Consider the following 20,381-nt stretch of genomic DNA (forward strand, 5'->3'; position numbering starts at 1 on the left):
GGGAAGTGAGACCACTAGTGGAGACTTAGGGACAACTTCCCATCCAATAAATCGCAATAAGCATTGTGCTTTGGTACTTTAAATATGAAACAAAGTCTCACATTTCAAATTCTGTCCATTGTATTGCAGTTTTTAAACAATAAATGCCATTTTGGCGCCGTTTAATGTGGAGTGACAGATCGCTGTAGCACCTCAGTTCAACAGACACGGCAAAATGAACTTATCATCTCCTCCACATAAATACAAAGATTATAGAATATATATAATTTTTACTGTCAAAACCCACATAACCCTTAGTCATATGTGTACTGGTGTGTTCAGCTAAATGCCAAGAATCAATACGGGAGGAAAGATACATGAGGGGCACGTAACAGGAGTTTACACCACTCTCAGAACCACAGAAACCAAAGACTTGCTCTCTGTAACCAATTCCAGGACCTGTCTCATTCAAAACAAACTGAAGACAATGATATCAAGGAACTGTGGCAAATGCAATCAGCCCACAATACACCAGCCACCATTTTCCCCAACAGCAGCTATGAGTGTAGAGAGGCCTTTGAGAGCTGTGCTCAGCGATGGGAGCAATCACGAGTGTTTTTTGTGTGCAGACGCAGAGAGGTGGGGAGATATGGGTGAAATGCGTCACTGAAGTGTGCTGATCAGCTGCCTGCTAAGCTGTTATTCTAACACACACTCGCGACATAAACGAAGCACAACGCAAAAACAACACCAACTGCAGTCGGGACAAAGAAAGCTGCTCAAATCCCAAATTAAACCCTCACAAATGCTAGAATCCTCTTCCAAAAGCAAATCCCCAGCCTTCCTCTTCTCTGAAACAATGCCCTCTGCATTCAGCACCACAGTCTTGAATACTTTGAAGGTACTAGAAATAATCAAATGCTTTTTAAGGAACAAGAAGTGGAGTGACAGATGTATAGCTTGCAGGGTTCTCAAGAAATAGATAATCAAAATGTAGTGGGAAAAAACCCTTCTTTATGTGCAGTAAATCACTTCAGATAAAAGGGTGTGCAAAATGACTAATGACCTATAAGACAAAGAAGATGTCCATGGTTTCTGAAACTACAGCCACGTACAACACTAATGCAAAACTAGAGCATATGGCGTTACTCCACTGCTAATTATTTCATATCTTTTCCACTGAATGGGTTCAGCAGCTGTTCACTACTCTCAGGTTGAGGATTCATTTTCCCGAACTACTCCCTAAACTCATTCCTTTTATTGTTGCAGTGATAAGAACCAGTTGTTCTTAATTTTTCCCCCTCATTCCCCATCTGAACATCCACGTACCTAAGGTATGCTCATTACAATAGAAGTGGTGAAAAGTGGCAGGTGTGTGGACAGTGGGAGGCCCTTGAAACGCCTAGTAGTCAGGAAGTTGGGAAAGTCAGTTTGACTTATAACAGCCTGTTCAGCTTTTGTTATACTGTGAATTAGAGCCTGACCGATATGGGTTTTTTTAGGGGCTGATACTGATATCGATATATCGGCTGATATTCTTGGTGTATATTATAGTACAGCACCAATCAAAAGTTTGGACACTTTCCCATTCGTGTGTCCAAACTTTTGACTGGTACTATATATAGAAGACAGTATATACATAAACAGAATATATACATAAACACATTTTTTGCAATGATCACTCAAATGTGGTGATCAAACACTTATAATGACGTTACAAAGATATTTAATGGAGGCAGGTTATTTAACAATTTAACAATAAACTTTATTATCCAAAACGAGTCTGACATAAGTGCACTGAACAGTTAAGTTGAAGTTTATTGAATTTTATTTCAATAAAGTTCCATTCAACTTTATTCCTTTGAAGTTTATTTCACTTCGGAACATTCATTCATGGATTTACGCTTTTGTCTTCACACACAGACAAAACTTACAAAAAAAAGTGTTAAGTGTGACATAATATACCTATGTAAATAATTACAATTTAAATTATATATCATGTGAAATCCACTTTGCAGGGCACTTACAATCAATTAAAACAACGTTTGAATGCTGCTGCCTGAACAAGGGCCTCCTTACTGAAGTGATGTGGACTGGAGTCACTATCTCACAAACGTGCCGGCAGATCTCCACTAAATTCAGGGGATGTCTTCAGCTCGAGGAGCCCTCTTGAATGCCACCCTCTGCTCGTCTGTAGCCCCAAGGATCGCCTGACCTGATTTGTCAGTGCCTGACCACGAATTTAACCACCTGTAACTATCACATCACTACCGCCTGGGGGTATATATATATACACATATACATATATGTGTGTGTCTGGCTCTACTGTGAATCAACGTATCCACACTTGTGACAGCTCTTAAATTGGTTGTGGAAATGACAGGGAACAGGTCAAGATGTATTTAAGTGAACTGTACAATAACCTGAACAGCAGGAATTTGACATTAGTTATGGCCAGGGCTTGGTAAGGTGTTGAAAGCAGGCTTCAGAGACAATGCATAACCCACTCTTCACCTGTTCAGTGACATTCACAGCCTCCAGCGTGAGAGAATGTGGAGCTCAGTCTCATTCCCCCAGGTCCCCTCTACCTTCCTCCACCTCCTCCCAGGAATATCCTATAGCTCTGAGGGATGACACGACATGACATTTAAGCCCCGCTTTCACTCCTTTTTTCTTCATCTATCCATCTGTTCTCACTGAAGTACAGGCCGAAGCCTTCCCTGCAGGATTCCAGCCAGGCAATCAAGCAATTATGGGCTTGGATAAATGTCTCCTGCGTCCCATTGTTCTCCCGCAGAGAGTGACAAGCACTTTCAGAGATGAATAAGGTGTCTTCCATCATTATGGACAAGTCATTTGTTGATCTGATGTAACTTTTGTCACCCTTAATCTCTGTTTTGTACTCACATTGAGCCTCAGGGGTGACACTAAAAGACCAAAGACACCCCGGACTAACAGAGCACAAAAACAGTTGTATTTTATGTTACAATGTGTCCTAACCAGGATATAAAGAGTGCAATAAAGAGTGTTAAATCTAATTTAAAAGGCTCATGAACTGCCTTTGTTTTTATTTTGTGCTGTTCTATGATGTCCACTTATATTGTTATCAAGATTTTTACATAAAAAAAACAACAACATAATTTTGATTTGGCTAATTTTCTGTCCTGTTTTGACTACCCTCATCAGAATGCTCTGTTTGAATAGGTGTGGCAGATTGTAGATTGTAAATGCCCACTGCTATGATTGGCTAACAGTTGTGTATGTTTGACAGCGACATTCCTCATAGATGGATGCTGCTGTGATTTAAAAGTGAAAGTGAAATGATGTGGCCTACATAAGTGCACTACATTTATCCCATCCACAGTGCACACTCACAGCTGTGAACACACACCCGGAGCAGTGGGCAGCCACTTTTTGCTGCGGCACCCTGGGAACAGTTGGGGATTCAGTGCCTTGACTCTGTCACGGTTCGTGAATGCACCGTCTCCAGCTGTAGTCATGTTACGTCATGTTGATTGTTTCATGTGGGTGTGGTCGCTGATCACTGATCAGCGGCAGGTGCGGCTAGTTCCCACAGACTATTTAACACCCTGTCTTTCGTTTCCTGTTTGTCTGATCGTTGTTTGTAGATCCTGGTGTTTGATGTCGTGTTCGTGTTGTTCCTGCCTTGCCTTGTCGCCGTTCTGTTCGGTTCCTGTCGTCACGCTTGGAATACACTCACCACTGTTGGATTGTCACCGCTGTCATCATCGTTCTACGCACCCCACGTCTCAACTCACCAGTCTGTGCTGCCACCGTGGTTCCTGCGTTACTCTCCGACCTTTCATCATCACCATACTCCTAATAAACTTACTCGTACTTGCATTTGTCTCCTGTCCTCCATTAGCGCCGTTACAGAACGATCAGACCAACATGGAGGCAGCGAGTACTCAAGCTTCATCTCTGGAAGAATTTCTCAGCGCCAGTGTTCGGAGGATGGACTCCCAGGAGAGGACTCTTAACGACACTGGTCGCGCGGTCCAAGCCTTGGTGACGCAGGTGTCCGAGCTCACCCAGCAGTTCCATCTTCTTCGAGCGCCCACTGCGCCACCCACACCGCCCGCTCTCCCGGGACCACCAGTGACCACCTCCCAGCCGGAACCGCGCCTTCCTATCCCGGAAGCATACTCGGGTGAGCCCAACTTTTGTAGAGCATTTCTAACCCGCTGTGATATGCATTTTGCCCTGCAACCCAGGACATTCGCCAACGAGAGGGCGAAAGTGGCCTTTGTGCTCACCTTACTCTCTGGGAGGGCGGCACTATGGGGGACGGCGGTGTGGGAGAACCAGGACCCATGCTGCGACTCGTTCCTGGCGCTCTCCGAGGAGATGAGGCGGGTCTTCGATCGGGCCGTCGCAGGACGGGAGGCAGCCAGGAGGCTGGCGGAGTTACGCCAGAGGGAGAGGTCCGTCTCAGACTTCTCCATCGAATTCAGAACCCTGGCGGCGGAGTGCCATTGGAACGAGGAGGCGCAGTGGGACATGTTCCTGCATGGGCTGGCTGACCGCGTCCAGAGGGAGATCTACGCCCTGGATCTGCCCCCCTCTCTTAATGGACTCATTGAGCTAGCGTTACGGGTGGATGCCCGCCTCACTCGGATGGAGAGGAGGGGGCTGTTCAACACCACATCCAGGGGCCCGGCGGACGGGCGATTCAGCGGCGGAGACGTGGTCAGCCCCACCTACGATCACGAGCCCATGCAGGTAGGGCGAGCTCGGCTTTCCCGGGAGGAGAAGGAGAGGCGGAGATCCCTGGGCCTTTGCATGTACTGCGGGGGAGCCGGACATCAAGCCCAGACCTGTCCAGTAAAAGGCCAAGCCCGGTAGTACGCATGAGGCTACTATCGGGTGGGATCTCTGCCGAGAAGACCTCATCACCACCATCATCTACGCTCCTTCCGGTTAGACTGCGGTGGTCAGCACAGACACACCACTGTCAGGCACTACTGGACTCGGGGGCAGAAGGTAACTTTATGGATCGTCACCTTGCACACAAGCTCCACATTCCCCTCAAGACCCTGCCGCACCACATCACGGTCCACGCCCTCACTGGACAGCAACTCCCCACTATCTCTCACTGCACTGAGGAGATCACACTCATCACCTCTGGCAACCACTCCGAAACTATCTCATTTCACATCCTTGACTCTCCCCTGGCACCCATTGTCCTCGGGCACCCTTGGCTCCTTCTCCATAACCCCAAAGTAGACTGGTCCTCTAATTCCATTTTTTCTTGGTCTCGAAAGTGTCATGAGTCTTGTTTAGTGTCTGCTTGTCCGTCTGTGTCTGTGTCTGTGTTACAGGAGGAGGCGGTGGATTTATCTAACGTGCCCGCTGAGTACCTCCACCTGAAGGAAGTGTTCAGTAAGTCTCAAGCTGCTTCTCTTCCTCCGCATCGTCCTTACGACTGTGCCATAGAGTTATTGTCAGGTAAGTCTCCGCCTAAAGGCAAACTTTATTCACTTTCTGTGCCAGAGAGGGAGGCTATGGAGAAATATATTTCTGATTCTCTAGCTTCCAAATTCATCCGCCCTTCCTCTTCTCCTGCGGGGGCGGGGTTCTTTTTTGTGGGAATGAAGGACGGATCACTGCGACCTTGTATTGATTACCGAGAGCTGAACAACATCACGGTAAAGAATACTTATCCTTTGCCGTTGATGTCTTCAGCCTTCGAGAGGTTGCAGGGAGCGTCTATTTTCACAAAACTGGACTTACGCAATGCGTATCATTTGGTTCGGATCAGGGAGGGGGATGAATGGAAGACCGCGTTTAACACCCCCAGAGGGCACTTTGAATATTTGGTCATGCCCTTCGGGCTCTCCAACTCCCCAGGGGTCTTCCAGGCACTCGTCAACGACGTGCTGCGAGATATGATTGATCAGTTCATTTATGTCTACCTGGACGACATATTGATTTTTTCTTCTTCTCTCCAGGAACATGTGCAGCACGTCCGACGAGTGCTTCAGAGGTTGCTAGAGAATGGGCTTTTTGTCAAGGCGGAGAAATGCGAGTTTCATGCACAGTCTATTCCATTTTTGGGGTTTATCGTGTCGACTGAGGGAATACGCATGGATCCCGAGAAAGTTAGGGCTGTGGTAGAATGGCCAAGTCCAGATTCCCGTAAGGCCCTACAGAGGTTTCTGGGGTTCGCTAACTTCTACCGGCGTTTCATTCGCAACTTCAGCCAACTAGCCGCGCCTCTGACCGCCTTGACCTCCGCCAGGACTGCTTTCAGGTGGTCAAACACAGCGGAAGCTGCGTTTGCGAAACTGAAGAGCCGTTTCATTTCAGCTCCAATTCTCATTACCCCTGACGCCACACGGCAGTTCGTGGTGGAGGTCGATGCGTCAGAGGTGGGGGTAGGAGCGGTGTTATCCCAACGTTCTCCCTTAGACGACAAGGTCCACCCTTGCGCGTATTTTTCTTATCGTTTATCTCCTGCAGAAAGTAATTACGATATTGGTAACAGAGAATTGTTGGCAGTCAAGATGGCATTGGAGGAATGGCGACACTGGTTAGAAGGATCGGGGGTTCCTTTTATAGTATGGACTGACCACAAGAACTTAGAGTACATTAGCACCGCCAAAAGGTTGAACTCCAGGCAGGCTCGATGGGCACTTTTTTTCGGTCGTTTTGATTTTGCTATTTCGTACCGCCCGGGTTCCAAAAATATCAAACCCGATTCCTTGTCTCGTATTTTTGACCATTCCGAACGCCCGTCCACTCCCGAGTGTATTTTTCCTGAGACATTAGTGGTCTCCACTCTCACATGGGAGATCGAGTCGAAGGTCAGAACGGCCTTAGAAGGGGTAACGCCTCCGCCCGGGTGCCCACCGAACCGCTTATTTGTGCCGGAGGGATTAAGGTCCAACGTTATCCAGTGGGGACATTGCTCTAATGTGGCTTGCCATCCAGGGGTTAACCGTACTAGATTTTTAGTCAAGCAACGATTCTGGTGGCCACTTATGGCTCGCGACATTCACGATTTTGTTTTGGCTTGCTCGGTATGTGCCACTGGTAAGGCTTCCAATCGGTCCCCGGATGGGTTACTCCAACCGCTGCCGGTACCTTCGAGACCCTGGTCCCATATCGCTCTAGATTTTATTACCGCCCTCCCGCCCTCCCAGGGCAACACGGTTGTTTTAACCGTGGTGGACCGGTTCTCGAAGGCCGCCCATTTTATTCCTTTGGCCAAGTTGCCCTCAGCCAAGGAGACAGCGTTGACCGTCATAGACCACGTCTTTCGTTTACATGGCCTCCCGATAGACGTGGTTTCTGACAGAGGACCCCAATTTGTGTCTAAATTTTGGCGAGAATTCTGTAAATTACTAGGAGCGACTGTAAGTCTGTCCTCAGGGTTTCACCCCCAGAGCAATGGCCAGACCGAGAGAGCCAACCAAGATTTGGAAAGGGTGTTGCGATGTTTGGTCTCCAAGAATCCTTCCTCCTGGAGCCAACAATTGTCTATGGTGGAGTACGCCCACAATACCTTACCAGTATCGGCTACGGGCCTATCTCCTTTTGAGTGTAGTGTAGGGTACCAGCCACCAATTTTTCCCAGTATGGAATCCGAGGTTGCGGTCCCCTCCGTTCACGCCTTCGTCCAGAGGTGCCACCGCACTTGGACCAGAGCCCGCGAGACTCTACTCCAAGTGGGGGAGCGCACCAAGGCCAAAGCCGATCGCCACCGGTCTAGGCCTCCCGTATACGTCGTGGGTCAAAAGGTGTGGCTTTCTACTAAGAACATTCCTCTCCGTTCCGTTTCTAATAAACTGGCTCCCAAATTTATCGGCCCGTTTACTGTCACCAAGATCATTAGTCCGGTGACAGTCCGCCTCAAACTCCCTCCGACGTACAGGAGAATTCACCCCGCCTTTCATGTATCCAAAATAAAGCCTGTATTTCATTCTCCCATTAATCCGCCTACCCCGGTCCCTCCCCCGCCGCGTCTCGTAGATGGGGAGACCACTTATTTGGTTAATCGTATTCTGGACTCTAGAAGGAGGGGACGCGGATTTCAGTACTTGGTGGACTGGGAGGGTTACGGTCCGGAGGAGAGAAGTTGGGTACCTGCTAGGGACATCCTGGATCATTCCCTTATCGATGATTACAATCGACAGGTAAGAGATTCTGGGGACGCCAGGAGGCATTCTTAGGAGGAGGGGTACTGTCACGGTTCGTGAATGCACCGTCTCCAGCTGTAGTCATGTTACGTCATGTTGATTGTTTCATGTGGGTGTGGTCGCTGATCACTGATCAGCGGCAGGTGCGGCTAGTTCCCACAGACTATTTAACACCCTGTCTTTCGTTTCCTGTTTGTCTGATCGTTGTTTGTAGATCCTGGTGTTTGATGTCGTGTTCGTGTTGTTCCTGCCTTGCCTTGTCGCCGTTCTGTTCGGTTCCTGTCGTCACGCTTGGAATACACTCACCACTGTTGGATTGTCACCGCTGTCATCATCGTTCTACGCACCCCACGTCTCAACTCACCAGTCTGTGCTGCCACCGTGGTTCCTGCGTTACTCTCCGACCTTTCATCATCACCATACTCCTAATAAACTTACTCGTACTTGCATTTGTCTCCTGTCCTCCATTAGCGCCGTTACAGACTCACCTACAACCTCTGCCGGTATGAGACTCAAACCTGCAACCTTGACGACTTCCCCGCAAAGGTAAAAAGGTGTAAAAATCAGGTCAAATGTGCATAAATTCTCAGTATCAACCAATCTGTAATAACAGACAAATTACATCATAAAGTGGTACATTACAAAACCTGTCGTTTTGGCAAATTGGCTTCATTATTAATAGTTTTTAGACTAACAAAGAAAGATCTGATTTTTGAAATTTATAAAATTGCTTTTATAGCACAAATACCCCTTATACATAAAAATGAAGGGAATTTTGATTTATTAGTTAATAACCCCTTTAAAATCTATTCAATTTGATCTTTTTGTTTTAACCAGGTCGCAATCTAATTGGTTGGAAATCAGAATAGCTTTAAATCAACAGTTCTAAAATGTTCTGTGATTCTGTCTCTTCTTGCAGTATTTTGGTCTACATCTAAACTGCCCATTTTCATCCAATCTATCCACCTTCCGCTCCATTCATACATGTGTTACTCAACTTTCCTATCATCTCCCTCAATCATTTTCTGGCTTTCATCTGTACACTTTTGCTACTTTTTCTCTTCCAGTTTTTACAGTCTCGCTACTGTTCCTCTATCTATATAATGCATTTTTGAAGCGATATGATTTCAGTAGTGTAGGATTTCTGGTAAATCGTTGCAAGAAAGCTCCATGCCAAGACACGGCCGTGGTGGCAGTGCTTTGGATTTGCATGCCACGCCTTCTTACCCAGAGCCTTGCATCGCAAAGCTCTCAGCTCAAGTCACATTTTCTGAGCAGAAGAAAAATAACATCAAATGGAGAGGAGAGAGAGGCAGACGAGAGAAAGCACCATATGGCATCAAAAATTCAACTCAGAAGACAGGGATCCTTCAAGGACTCTCACAATCTGTCTGAGAGTCTGAAATGAATAATGAAAAATCAATCCACCATGCTGGTTGTGAAAGTGTCCCGTGTTTGATTGACAGGTCGGTGTCAGGCATAAATCAATGGAGATGCAGGGAGAGCTTGTTCATTATGCCACACTAATGAACGCCAGGAATTCCATGCAAACACAAGATGTGCACGTACACACATCAGTCTATCACAGGGGTCTGCAACCTTCAACGTCAAAAGAGCCATTTTGGCCCCATTTTTTGGCCCCTTTCGCCTTCTCTTAGCTCTTACTTTTAATTGGCAAAGAAATAAAATACACTGCTGGACAATAACCAATCATTTGTCTTCTCTGATATTTTTGAAATATATATTTAGCTAATGAAACTGTATGGTTATGATTGTATAATCAGTGTAATAGTTATATACTACAAACACATTTTTTTATGCTCACCAAGGCTACATTTATGCTACATTTATCTATTAAAAATGCAGTAAACACTGTAATATTGTGAAATATTGTCAATTTAAATGATGTATTTAATTTTTTTTTTTTTTTTACATATAGGCTACTGTATTTCTGTGATCAAAGCAGACTTTTCAGCATCATTCCTCCAATCTTCAGTGTCTCATGGTCCTTCTGAAAATTATTCTAATATGCTGATTTGCTGCTAAGTAACCATTTCTGATTATTATCAATGTTGTAAACATTTGTGCTGCTTAATGTTTTTGAGGAAACAATTTTTTCAATTTTTTTTAATTTGAAATGCTTTGTGTCAGAGCACTAGATTTCGTCAGAAATGGAACGCGTCATCAGGTTACCATCATGAATTCGTTGTGTCCCGTTGAGCCGCATCCACAGCAGAGAATATCACTGGGTTTCATTTGCTTTTGTCAAATCATATGTCACTCGCGTCTGGTGTAGACATGTTGTTTTGTTATTTATGAATCTTAAGTATATTCATAATCTGCTTTACGTTAACTTCAGTTTTTGTTAATAAATGTTTTGTAAGCTAGTTTGTCATTGTATCTTACCATTTTATTGTTGTTTTTTAATGAAGAACAACAAAGAATCCATCTTTTTTCAGTCATAAAAAATGATCTATTGCTGCTCTCCTCCAGCTTATTATCTTCTTAGTAATGGATGTCTTAGATGTGTTCATCAGAATAGCTGGTTTGTATCGGTCGAAAATTAGTGATTTAATTTGTTCAGTTCTGTCAGTTTACATTAGAAAGGAGACTCTTGACTGAGGATAGATAGATGGATGGATGCACGGGAGGATTAAGGTGCCCCCCCCCAAAAGGAATTTATTTAGTGCCATACATGTCCATATGCAACTACGGTGAATTGGCATACACACACATTGAGACAGCCAACACTACAGTGTTTTCTTTACATTCCTTCAAGTGGTGGACCACAACAGTAAGACAATTACCACCACACCACGTAGGTAAAATAAAAAATTGAATATTACAAAACAAACCACAAATACAAACAAGGCCAAGTGCTTTGAATAAACCATTTAATTATGATCAAGAAACACTAACATAAACAGAGGTGTAAGTGGAAAGAATAGCAGATATTATTATCTGCCACCACAGCCCCAAAAACAAATGTAACTATAAACATCAAAGCAACAAAATACCTTCACATTTCAACTCTCTTCACTTCCTGTTGTCTCTCTCTCTCATCACTTGCTGTTGTCTCTTTCATTTCAGTTTTTTCTTTCTTGATTTTACTTTCTAAGTCCTTAATGAGGCCGGAAAAATCAAATTTGAATGTGTCTCAAATAGCAAGGAGGCATTTAATTGTTTAGTAATAAACTGGTGTTTTCTGTGTTGCTGCAAAGATGAAGTTGACGATGCGGACTCGCCATGAACGCCAGAAAGAGATGCACTTTTCATATGGATTACATATTCAGAGATTAGCCTATTTATGTTGGTTTTGAATATTTTCATTTAAAAGTAGACATTTCAAGCTTTCTATAATAGATAGCCTATATTTCTCAAATCTGTGAGGCACAAGCTGAGTTTGGGCGCCCTCCAATTCACATGCAATGCAAGTGATCATGTCAGTGCCTTATTACATTGTCTGCTATATATTTGCTTCTTACTTATTAAATACAGGCAAAAACATTGATTAAAATTAGGATTACAATTTATACAAAACAAAACAAAACTTAATGAAGTGGTCAAAATGTTTTACCCATGTCTCCAGACATATTGTGCATATCATAATGTATCATATCTTACTCATGCTGCATGCTCACTTTCATAATCAACACTGATTAAATAAAAAAAAAAACATAATGACGTCACATATTTTCCAACCCAGTCCTCAGCCCTGTTGCAACTGTCGTTGTTTAGGTACCTTAAACGTGCACGTACAGTCTCGGAGTCATCGCTGCAAACAGGAGATGAAGAGAGCTGAGATCCACATCACCTAGCACATCTTCGTCTCTGCCACCCCAGGGTGCTAGCACGACCAGTGCCATTGCTAGGAGGGCACCAGCGCCTCTGCCTCGCGAGTTGATGATAGCCTTGAAGACGCCTAGCAATGGTATACCTTTAGTGGTAGTATACCTTTAGTTAAGTTATACCTTAAGAGTCTTCGTAGCATGCTAAGAGACAGCTTTATCGGGAAATGCAGCCCAGATATGATGCGTAATGGAGATTCCAAAGCACTCTTCTTTGGTCAGAACCATGGAGAGCGATTGCGGAAAGGTTCGTGCTATGCACCGAAATGTTTTTACAATGCAACAAAATATTTCAAGAGCATCAAGCTATTAAAATCTATATTATGTATACTTATAGATAATCAAACAGTATATTAGTTAGTAATTTATTAGTAATAGTAATAGTAATAGTAATAGTGTTCCTGTAGCTCAATTGGTAGAGCACTGCTTAACAAGGTTGGGGGTTCAATTCCCCGGGAACACATGATATGTAAAAATTTATAGCCTGAATGCACTGTAAGTCGCTTTGGATAAAAGCGTCTGCTAAATGCATACATTTAATTAAATTTTTACATTTTAAATTTTAACTTTTATTATGTTAAACAGTGATTGGATAACGTTTTTAATTTAAAGTTCACAATTTGTCAGGCCCATCCAAGCTGGAAACTGTAATGACGCGCCGTGCCATGCCTGGTTCGCGCTAAAAAATTTCAATAAAATGTCTGGCCAATCCGATGACCCCTGCACACGTGTGGCCCCTAGGCTGCAGCCTATGCAAGCCTGTGCATCAATCCGCACCAGGATGATTGGATGGATAGATAGATAGCTAGATAGATAGATAAGACTTTAACAAAAATGTAATTATGATTTCTAACAAATAAAAAATGCATAGTAAAAAATTTGTTGTGGCACCAGCAGAAATGTTGGCAGGACAAGCAAATCAAGTTACTGGACCAACTGGGCCAAAAGAAAATACAAATCTTAAGTTGTTGAGGTAAATTTGATTTCAAGCAGGGTTAAAAGCGTCTAGTGTTTACAGTTTGATTTACAGTAGGGTAAATGTGAGAGGTGAGGAGTGATGAGGGGAGGATAAGAAAAGAGAGGAGAGGAGAGCTTCATTTTGGCAGCTCTTTCCACTCCTGTCCTCCCACACACGTGCTATTCACAGACTCCTCACCGCGAGCTCAGAGGGCATTGCACTCACAAGGATTAATTCACATACAATGTTTCAGCTGTCAGATACATTCCTGCTTTTCGTCTCCCAGCTAAGCATTTAATGCCATAACAACAGAAGAGGGAACATCTGGCAAGACAAACGAGACAATGCGAGCTGCAGGAAAAAAAGAATACAACATAAGCCGAAATTAATTTCCCCAATCACAGCTGACACATCTCCATCTTAATGAATTGAACGGTGACAGACGCTGGGGAAAGGCGACTCGACAAGCATCTACAAGGACTTCTCGATGGGGCCATAGCGATTGTGCCAGTATGTGTGCGGATGAGTGTTTGTGCAAATCTGTCTTCCTCTTGTTTAAAGCAACAGAGCTTGACAGCAAGAAGGTGAATGACATACTACAACATCACTACAAGCCTCATGCAGCATTATGTCCACATACACAAACGTAGCAACTCTCACAAGATCCAAGAGATACATTTTTGATTAAGCTCTGATAACCACTCACCTGCCCGTGACTGATGAAACCATGTTTGTGTGCAATCCTCTCAGCCTCCTCGGCTCCCCCTTCAATGTGGACGGCCCATGAGTTGGTGTATATGCCTTGGCCTGAAATGAAGCCAAAGAGCACCAGGAGCGCCCCCAGAAACGGCAGCAGGGTCCAGCGTCCCTCCATGAACAGGAGTGCTTCGTCTCCAAGCCTTCTGGTGATGAAGTTAGTTTTCTAATGCATCTGTGGGCTGCACTGTGAATTCAGCACTGTAATGTCCTGGAGAAGATAAGACAGAGTGTCTGGAAAGAAATACTAGCGCACCAAGAGGCTCGTCGTTTTCTATAAAGCTCAGGTTATCTAAACATAACTGTTCTGTCAGAAAACATTCTCAGATGGACCATGGCGAGTCATACATTTTCATAAAGTGTCTCGAGTGCTATTGCTAGTGTTACACCAAGGGAAACTGGGATACAAACAACGCTTTGTAGGACAAGGAGAAGGCTGTGTGTTTCATTTGTACCCACTTGCTCTGTGCTTGGATCTAGAGCAAGTCCACATAAAAGGACATTAAATCTATCTCCTGCTGATGTTGCTCGTTTTAAAGGAATAGTTCAAATCCTGTCATCATTTATTCACACCACGTGTCGTCCAAACCTGTAAAACTTTCTTTCTTCTGTGAAACAAAAATTTGCAGACAGTTTCCTATGCTCTTTCATGTAATTACAAGGGAAATGTAAGCGTTCATATATTAACAGGGCATAAAAGAACTATAAAAGTGGTGTAATCTGTATTCCAAAATCTTTTTGATCCAATCTTTTGAATAGCTGTGTGTGAGATACAGATGGGAATTTAAATAATTTCACTAAAAACTTAAAGGGATAGTTCACTTAAAAATGATAGTATCATAGATAATAGTACATTTTTTTAATGCAAAAAATAATAATAAAAAAATATATATTGTGCTAACAAGAAAATGTTTTCTATTTTAATATTTTCTATATGAATGCATTTTAAAGTATAATTTGTGATGGAAAAAGTGTATTTTCAGCATCATTACTCAAGTCTTCTGTGTCACATGATCTCTCAGAAATCATTCTAATATCCACATTTTCTGCTCAATAAATATTAGGGATTCAACGATAGAAGAATTCTAGAAGAATCAAGGGTGCAAAATAATTTTATAAAATTTAGCAAAAAAAAATTAAAAAATAAAAGTGAATAAGTCTAAAATCTGGTAAAATTTTACACATTGCTCTTTGTATTGTTGTAAAAGTATATACATTTATATAGAAATATAAAGGATGTTTCTTTTAAATGTATAGCACTGTAATAAAGGCAGCAACATATAGTTAGGACAGAACAAGAAAGACTATTAATAATCTTCGACTGCTTAGAAAAGTATTATACAAAAAAAAAGTATAATAAATATAATATAATATAATATAATATAATATAATATAATATAATATAATATAATATAATATAATATAATATAATATAATATAATATAATAATACCCTCTGCACTAAATTATGAGCTTGAAACAACACAGAGTCACAGTGTGCAGTCCTCCGAGTCCACATAGAAAAGTTAGTACAACACACACTGCTCTACATCTTCAGTTCTCTCTTCACAGCAGTTCAGTAAGTGTACTGTTTCAGTAAATGAATTACTCCAGGATATTGGTTTATTTAGACTCAGAGGGAGTGTCAGCCACATTAAAAAAGTGAATAACTTAAGTAATTTGTGGATTAATGCATACTGGAGACGTGAACGGTTTCAAACGATTCAGTCTAATTTGGTGAACTGGTACAACCGGTTCACTAAGAACAATTTGCGAACTGGACATCACTAGTAAAAAAGGCAAGAGATGTAGATACGTTGTGTATTAAATCTGTGCATTAGTTTATTGAGCCTTTTCTTTGAACAGTTTTAAACCTCAGTTACTGTGTGCTCTTAAAGAGAGTTTCATCGCTCCTCACATTGAACTGTATGAATGTAACAGCTTCAGATCACTTGAAACATGTGCATGAAAAAGTTTTGGTGCTTTATAATATTTTTGTGCCTTTCACAGAGCTCAACAATAACACAGAATAGTATACGCACAATATCGGATTTGGATCGGTCTCGTCTGACCGATACCCGATCCACAGAAAATGCCAGTATCGGAGTATAGTCCAATCAGAATCTTATAGTTGACTTATAATCGATCCATATGTTTGGGGGCGGGGCAAAATACACAATTTTTAAATACAATTTTTAAACACCACGCGAACGCCTAAATATGTGAAGCTGTCCCTCGTCTTACTTCATTGTGCGATCTCATGAAGTTTTGTTATGATGAGAGGTTTCGCACTGGACAAAAATAAATCTTTTGAAATATCTGTAGAGCACAAAAACAAATAGCATTTGGATAGTTTGCCAGATCAGTGAATGACAGTGAATAGATAATATCTTGAGTTTTTTGGCGTTTATTTTCACAGCATCCAAAAATGTAATTGGAACCAACTGAAATGTTTAGAAATTTTGTACAGTACTTGATCGAAAAAATCCAGTCTTTCACTCTGCCTGTGTCAAATTGAGTCTTGTAAAAGATTCAAATCCCTGCTGCCAAGATGCTCCTGTCGGTCACAGATCGTGGAAAGTGAACCTTAAATCTGTCAAGGGGGTAGTTGGATTTATTCACGCATGTTTAAAAACTATTTATTAAAATCTTCTTTCTTTTCACATTCTTATTTAAAGCATTATCATAACAGGCTGCATATTACCTTATTGGGAGAAAACTGGTAGTTCTATGTGAAATCAGACATTGGGCACCCATATACAGCCAAAATGGCATGTTCCTTGTTACGTTAACACCTCTGCTAAAATATTACTTTGAGTTTGTTAGTTGAATCAGTTTTATCCTAATAAAGCATCGAATCTTCGACTATTCAGGGTCACCCCTAAGTCATACTGTTACTTTTGATCAAACTAATGCAACATTGCTGGATAAAAATACTAATTTCTTTAAGAAAACTATGACCTCAAACCGTGTGTGTGTGAGTCTACACTTACTTTTATAATGTCCTTTTATAATGAATCCTGTTTTTACCAGAAGAACAATTTGGGATCAGAAGTTATGGAAAAACAGAAGGTGTTTTATACAAGGTTTGACACCATATACATTGGGACGATGACCGTGTGGCTTGAGCATTGCACCATCCATCAGAGAAGCTCTCCGACACAGCAAGAGAGAGTCCCATGAGAGTTGAGCAGCTCCTTAGAGACAGCTCAGTTCTTGCTGACGGTGTAAGTAAGCTCAAAGCTTGGCTCAGGACTTGATATATAACCCCCAACGCCCTCTACAACAAAACAGAGCATGAACAATTAAGCCTGGCGTGCGCTTTCAAAGACAGCAAGCGTGCAAATTCATACTATTTCCTTCTAAAGCAAAGGCGCGATGCACGAGGTCTAGGAATTGTATTAAAATTATAGAGCCAACCTGAACAATGTCATTTAAAACAAGGTTTAAAAACAACAGAATGCCATTAGCAAAACTATTCCACTGAGTATGACGGCTACAATGCAGGGTTTAGCATTTAAATAGCAGCTCCTGGTAGAAGAAGTGAGTATCTTTGTAAAAGGCCTGCTGAAGAAACAAACAAATCGTCACGTCTGAAATCTGCATTACAGAGCTCATTAAGGGCTGGCACAGAGCGGTGAGCTGGAGAGGAAGGAGGAAAATAATCATGTGTGTCTTACCGATGGAACCTGCGAATGTCACACCTCCGCAAGCACAGAAAATGAGCGAGACATTGAGGAAGAGAGAAAGAGAGATACTGTACATTTCATTGTAAGCAAAGCTTGACATATCTAAACCTAATCGATAGTTTAAACCAATTAATACATTTCATTAAGCTCAATTTAAGAAGATTCAGTCAATTAGCAGCTAAAATAAGTTTATAAGACAGGCAATTGAAAAAAGGTCAACTCTCAGGAAATTATTTTCCGCCTCATTTTCAGCATTGTCAAATAACTGCCATTCAGGTTAACATCCTTCGTATTCAATCTTTGCTCGTCTCGACAAGACTAATTTAATAATGCAGCCACTTGTGAAAGCTTTCTTCTAATGGATAAACGTAGGAGGTAATGAAGGATTCAACTTTAGAACGCAGCACATGTAAGATCTGTCAGAAAGGCTGTTGATTTCAAGTCAGCTGATGTTCTGACATATAAACAGGGCTTGTGGCTTGTCCTTTCTTCTCTTTATTAGATCTGACAAGGTCTTTGTGTTATTTTGTGTGTTGGAAACAAGGCAGAAGACCAGCTTTTTTTCAGCTTACAAGCAGGACGTGGAACAAGGCCAGAGGGAATTCTGGTAATTGCGCTGCAACCGCAACATTGACCAGAAACAATGAAAATAATTGGTTATCCAAGCTTTCCCAAGAACCGAAAAATTACAGAGCGCATTTCTAGTTAATCACAAATTCCTGCTTCAGTAACAGGTTGCGAAGCCACAACGACATTCAAATTAATGTGAAGTCAGTCATGAAGAACTTTGGGATCTTTTTGGAGATCGGCCATCAATCTTCTTTCAAATGGCTTATTTTTCATATTTAATGACTCTGAGCCCTCTGTTAGGGCCTGAATCAAATGGAAAGAAAGATTATCTAGCTGTCTCCGAGGATCTGACAGATTGCATGCTTGCGAGAGGCGCCGTCCCGGGCGATGCTACTGTATGCTGGCTAGGAGGGCCAAATTTTTATAGCACGCTCTCTGGGGAAGAAAGAACAGTAATTACTAAGCCTTAATAACTCCTCATCAAACACAACCACAACTACTAAAGCTTTAATGATCCATGATTGCTCTGTGAGGGCAGGAACCGAAGTGCTTAGTCACTCATTAGACAGGGAGAGAGACAGCACTGTTTATCTCTACCTCTTTTTTCCCTCTCTCTCATCAAGAGATGACCACACTAACGTTGCCTGATCAAAAAAGCCCTTTGGAAAATCTAGGTTTCATAAGCAAACCTGCCAAAAGAATGCATGTTTCAAGACAAGTGAAAAGACATTTATAATATTTATATAATATAATGATTGATATTCTTTAAGGACCATCACTCTTTCATCATATGGACTACGTGAGACAAAGAGTATCCCTATAGTGTCTTTATGCTCGCTTTGAGTATATTTACAGCTCTAAACACTCACGTGCACCGTAAATCATTCAGAGCAACAGAAATCATTCAATTACGCTGAAAACACCGGGCGTTTAATACAATAATAAATCTTTCGGAGTCGGTTTAAAAGATTGAAAATATAATTTCGTGCTTTTTTCCTTTCGTGGAAAACAAAAGGATGCGTGTGGTGGAATGACAACGTCCAGTTACCGTTCATTATTTGTTATTTGTATAGAAAACAGGTGCAAAGAAAGTGAACGGTGACCGGTGTCATTTATATTTGTGTGTTACTCTGTGAATAAAGCCATAAAGGGTTGGAACAACATTAGTAACGTTAAGGTTAAAGAATTTAGATTTTTGAGTGAAGTAACATTCTCCCTTTTGGTCACAATTGTAATATTACAGAATTATACATCTATTGGGTTTCCTCAAATCAATGTGTGTAACGTTAAGTTAACTTAGAAGAAGAAGAAAATATTATCAGTCACGTTTTGTCATCGGAAACACAAATCTGCTGTAACTTACAAATACTATGCTGAGCAAATTATATGAAACTGCTCTCAGAAGTTGGACTAAAACGCAAAAGCTTAATATGACAAGAATAACATAGTCAATAAAAACTTTCTATTTTTTAACTTCATCTCAGTTTTTCGTTCTCATTAAATTAAACAACGACAAACACGCGAACTGTCATTTAACGTACCTTAGAAATGAGACGCTGACCCCTCCTCCAACACGAACCGAGCTGTCATTACTGTGCTTTACACAGCCTCGGAATCCGGTAACGGGCTCACATTTCAGACAACAGCTACGAAATGAACTCCGCTCACGACAAAAAAATTTAAGTACATCCACTGAGAGACCGTTACGGAGTATTCGCGTCGTTCCGCGAGACCCCCGCGAACTCAACTCAGCATCACGCGGCGAGAGCGCGCAGATCGATGAAACTTTCAACAGCACGCGTCTTCCTGTAGTCCTTTATCATTAATTATTTATTAATCTTGTGTCTGCCAGTTTACATGGTATACTTAATATATGAATGTTTGCAGACAAAGCCTCTGTGGTGTCACGTGCCACCGGTAGCGTCTTCTTTATTGTTCCACAGACATAACGGGCTCCGTAATTCGTCCGTACACAAATCCATGGTAATCACAAATGGCCTACAATTCCCAGGAAGTATGCCTACGTCATGGCATGTGAGGTCTGCGATTCGCGGGCTCCATCTGCAGGATTCAGAAACTGTTCATAATTAATTTTTTTACCTAAACACAGACCTCTTTTAAATACAGTATCAGTAGTGAATGCACATATGTGACCCTGGACCACACAACCAGTCTCAAGTCGCTGGGGTATATTTTTTTGAAATAGCCAAAATAATAATAATAATAATAATAATAATAATAATAATAATAATAATAATAATAATAATAACCTTGTATTGGTCAAAATTATATTTTTTTCTTTCATGCCAAAATCATTTGGATATTAAGTAATGATCATGTTCCATTAATATATTTTGTAAATTTCCTACAGTAAATATAACAAAACTTATTTTTTGATTATTAATATGCATTCATAAGAA

General features: G+C 41.8%; 1 protein-coding gene across 1 annotated transcript in view; it reads right to left on the reverse strand.

The window, feature by feature from the left end:
- The window catches only part of furinb (furin (paired basic amino acid cleaving enzyme) b), an 88,592-nt gene extending 68,649 nt beyond the window's left edge, over positions 1-19,943 (reverse strand). The window contains exons 1-2 of the mRNA XM_052598183.1: positions 19,503-19,943; positions 13,654-13,914 (exon numbers count right to left, since the gene is read on the reverse strand). Coding sequence (XP_052454143.1) covers positions 13,654-13,821 — 168 coding nt within the window. The 5' untranslated portion in view covers positions 13,822-13,914; positions 19,503-19,943. The remainder of the gene's footprint in view (positions 1-13,653; positions 13,915-19,502) is intronic.
- Between the last annotated feature and the right edge of the window lie 438 nt (positions 19,944-20,381).

This window comes from Carassius gibelio, chromosome B25, assembly GCF_023724105.1.
Source record: "Carassius gibelio isolate Cgi1373 ecotype wild population from Czech Republic chromosome B25, carGib1.2-hapl.c, whole genome shotgun sequence".
Classification (NCBI taxonomy): domain Eukaryota; kingdom Metazoa; phylum Chordata; class Actinopteri; order Cypriniformes; family Cyprinidae; genus Carassius; species Carassius gibelio.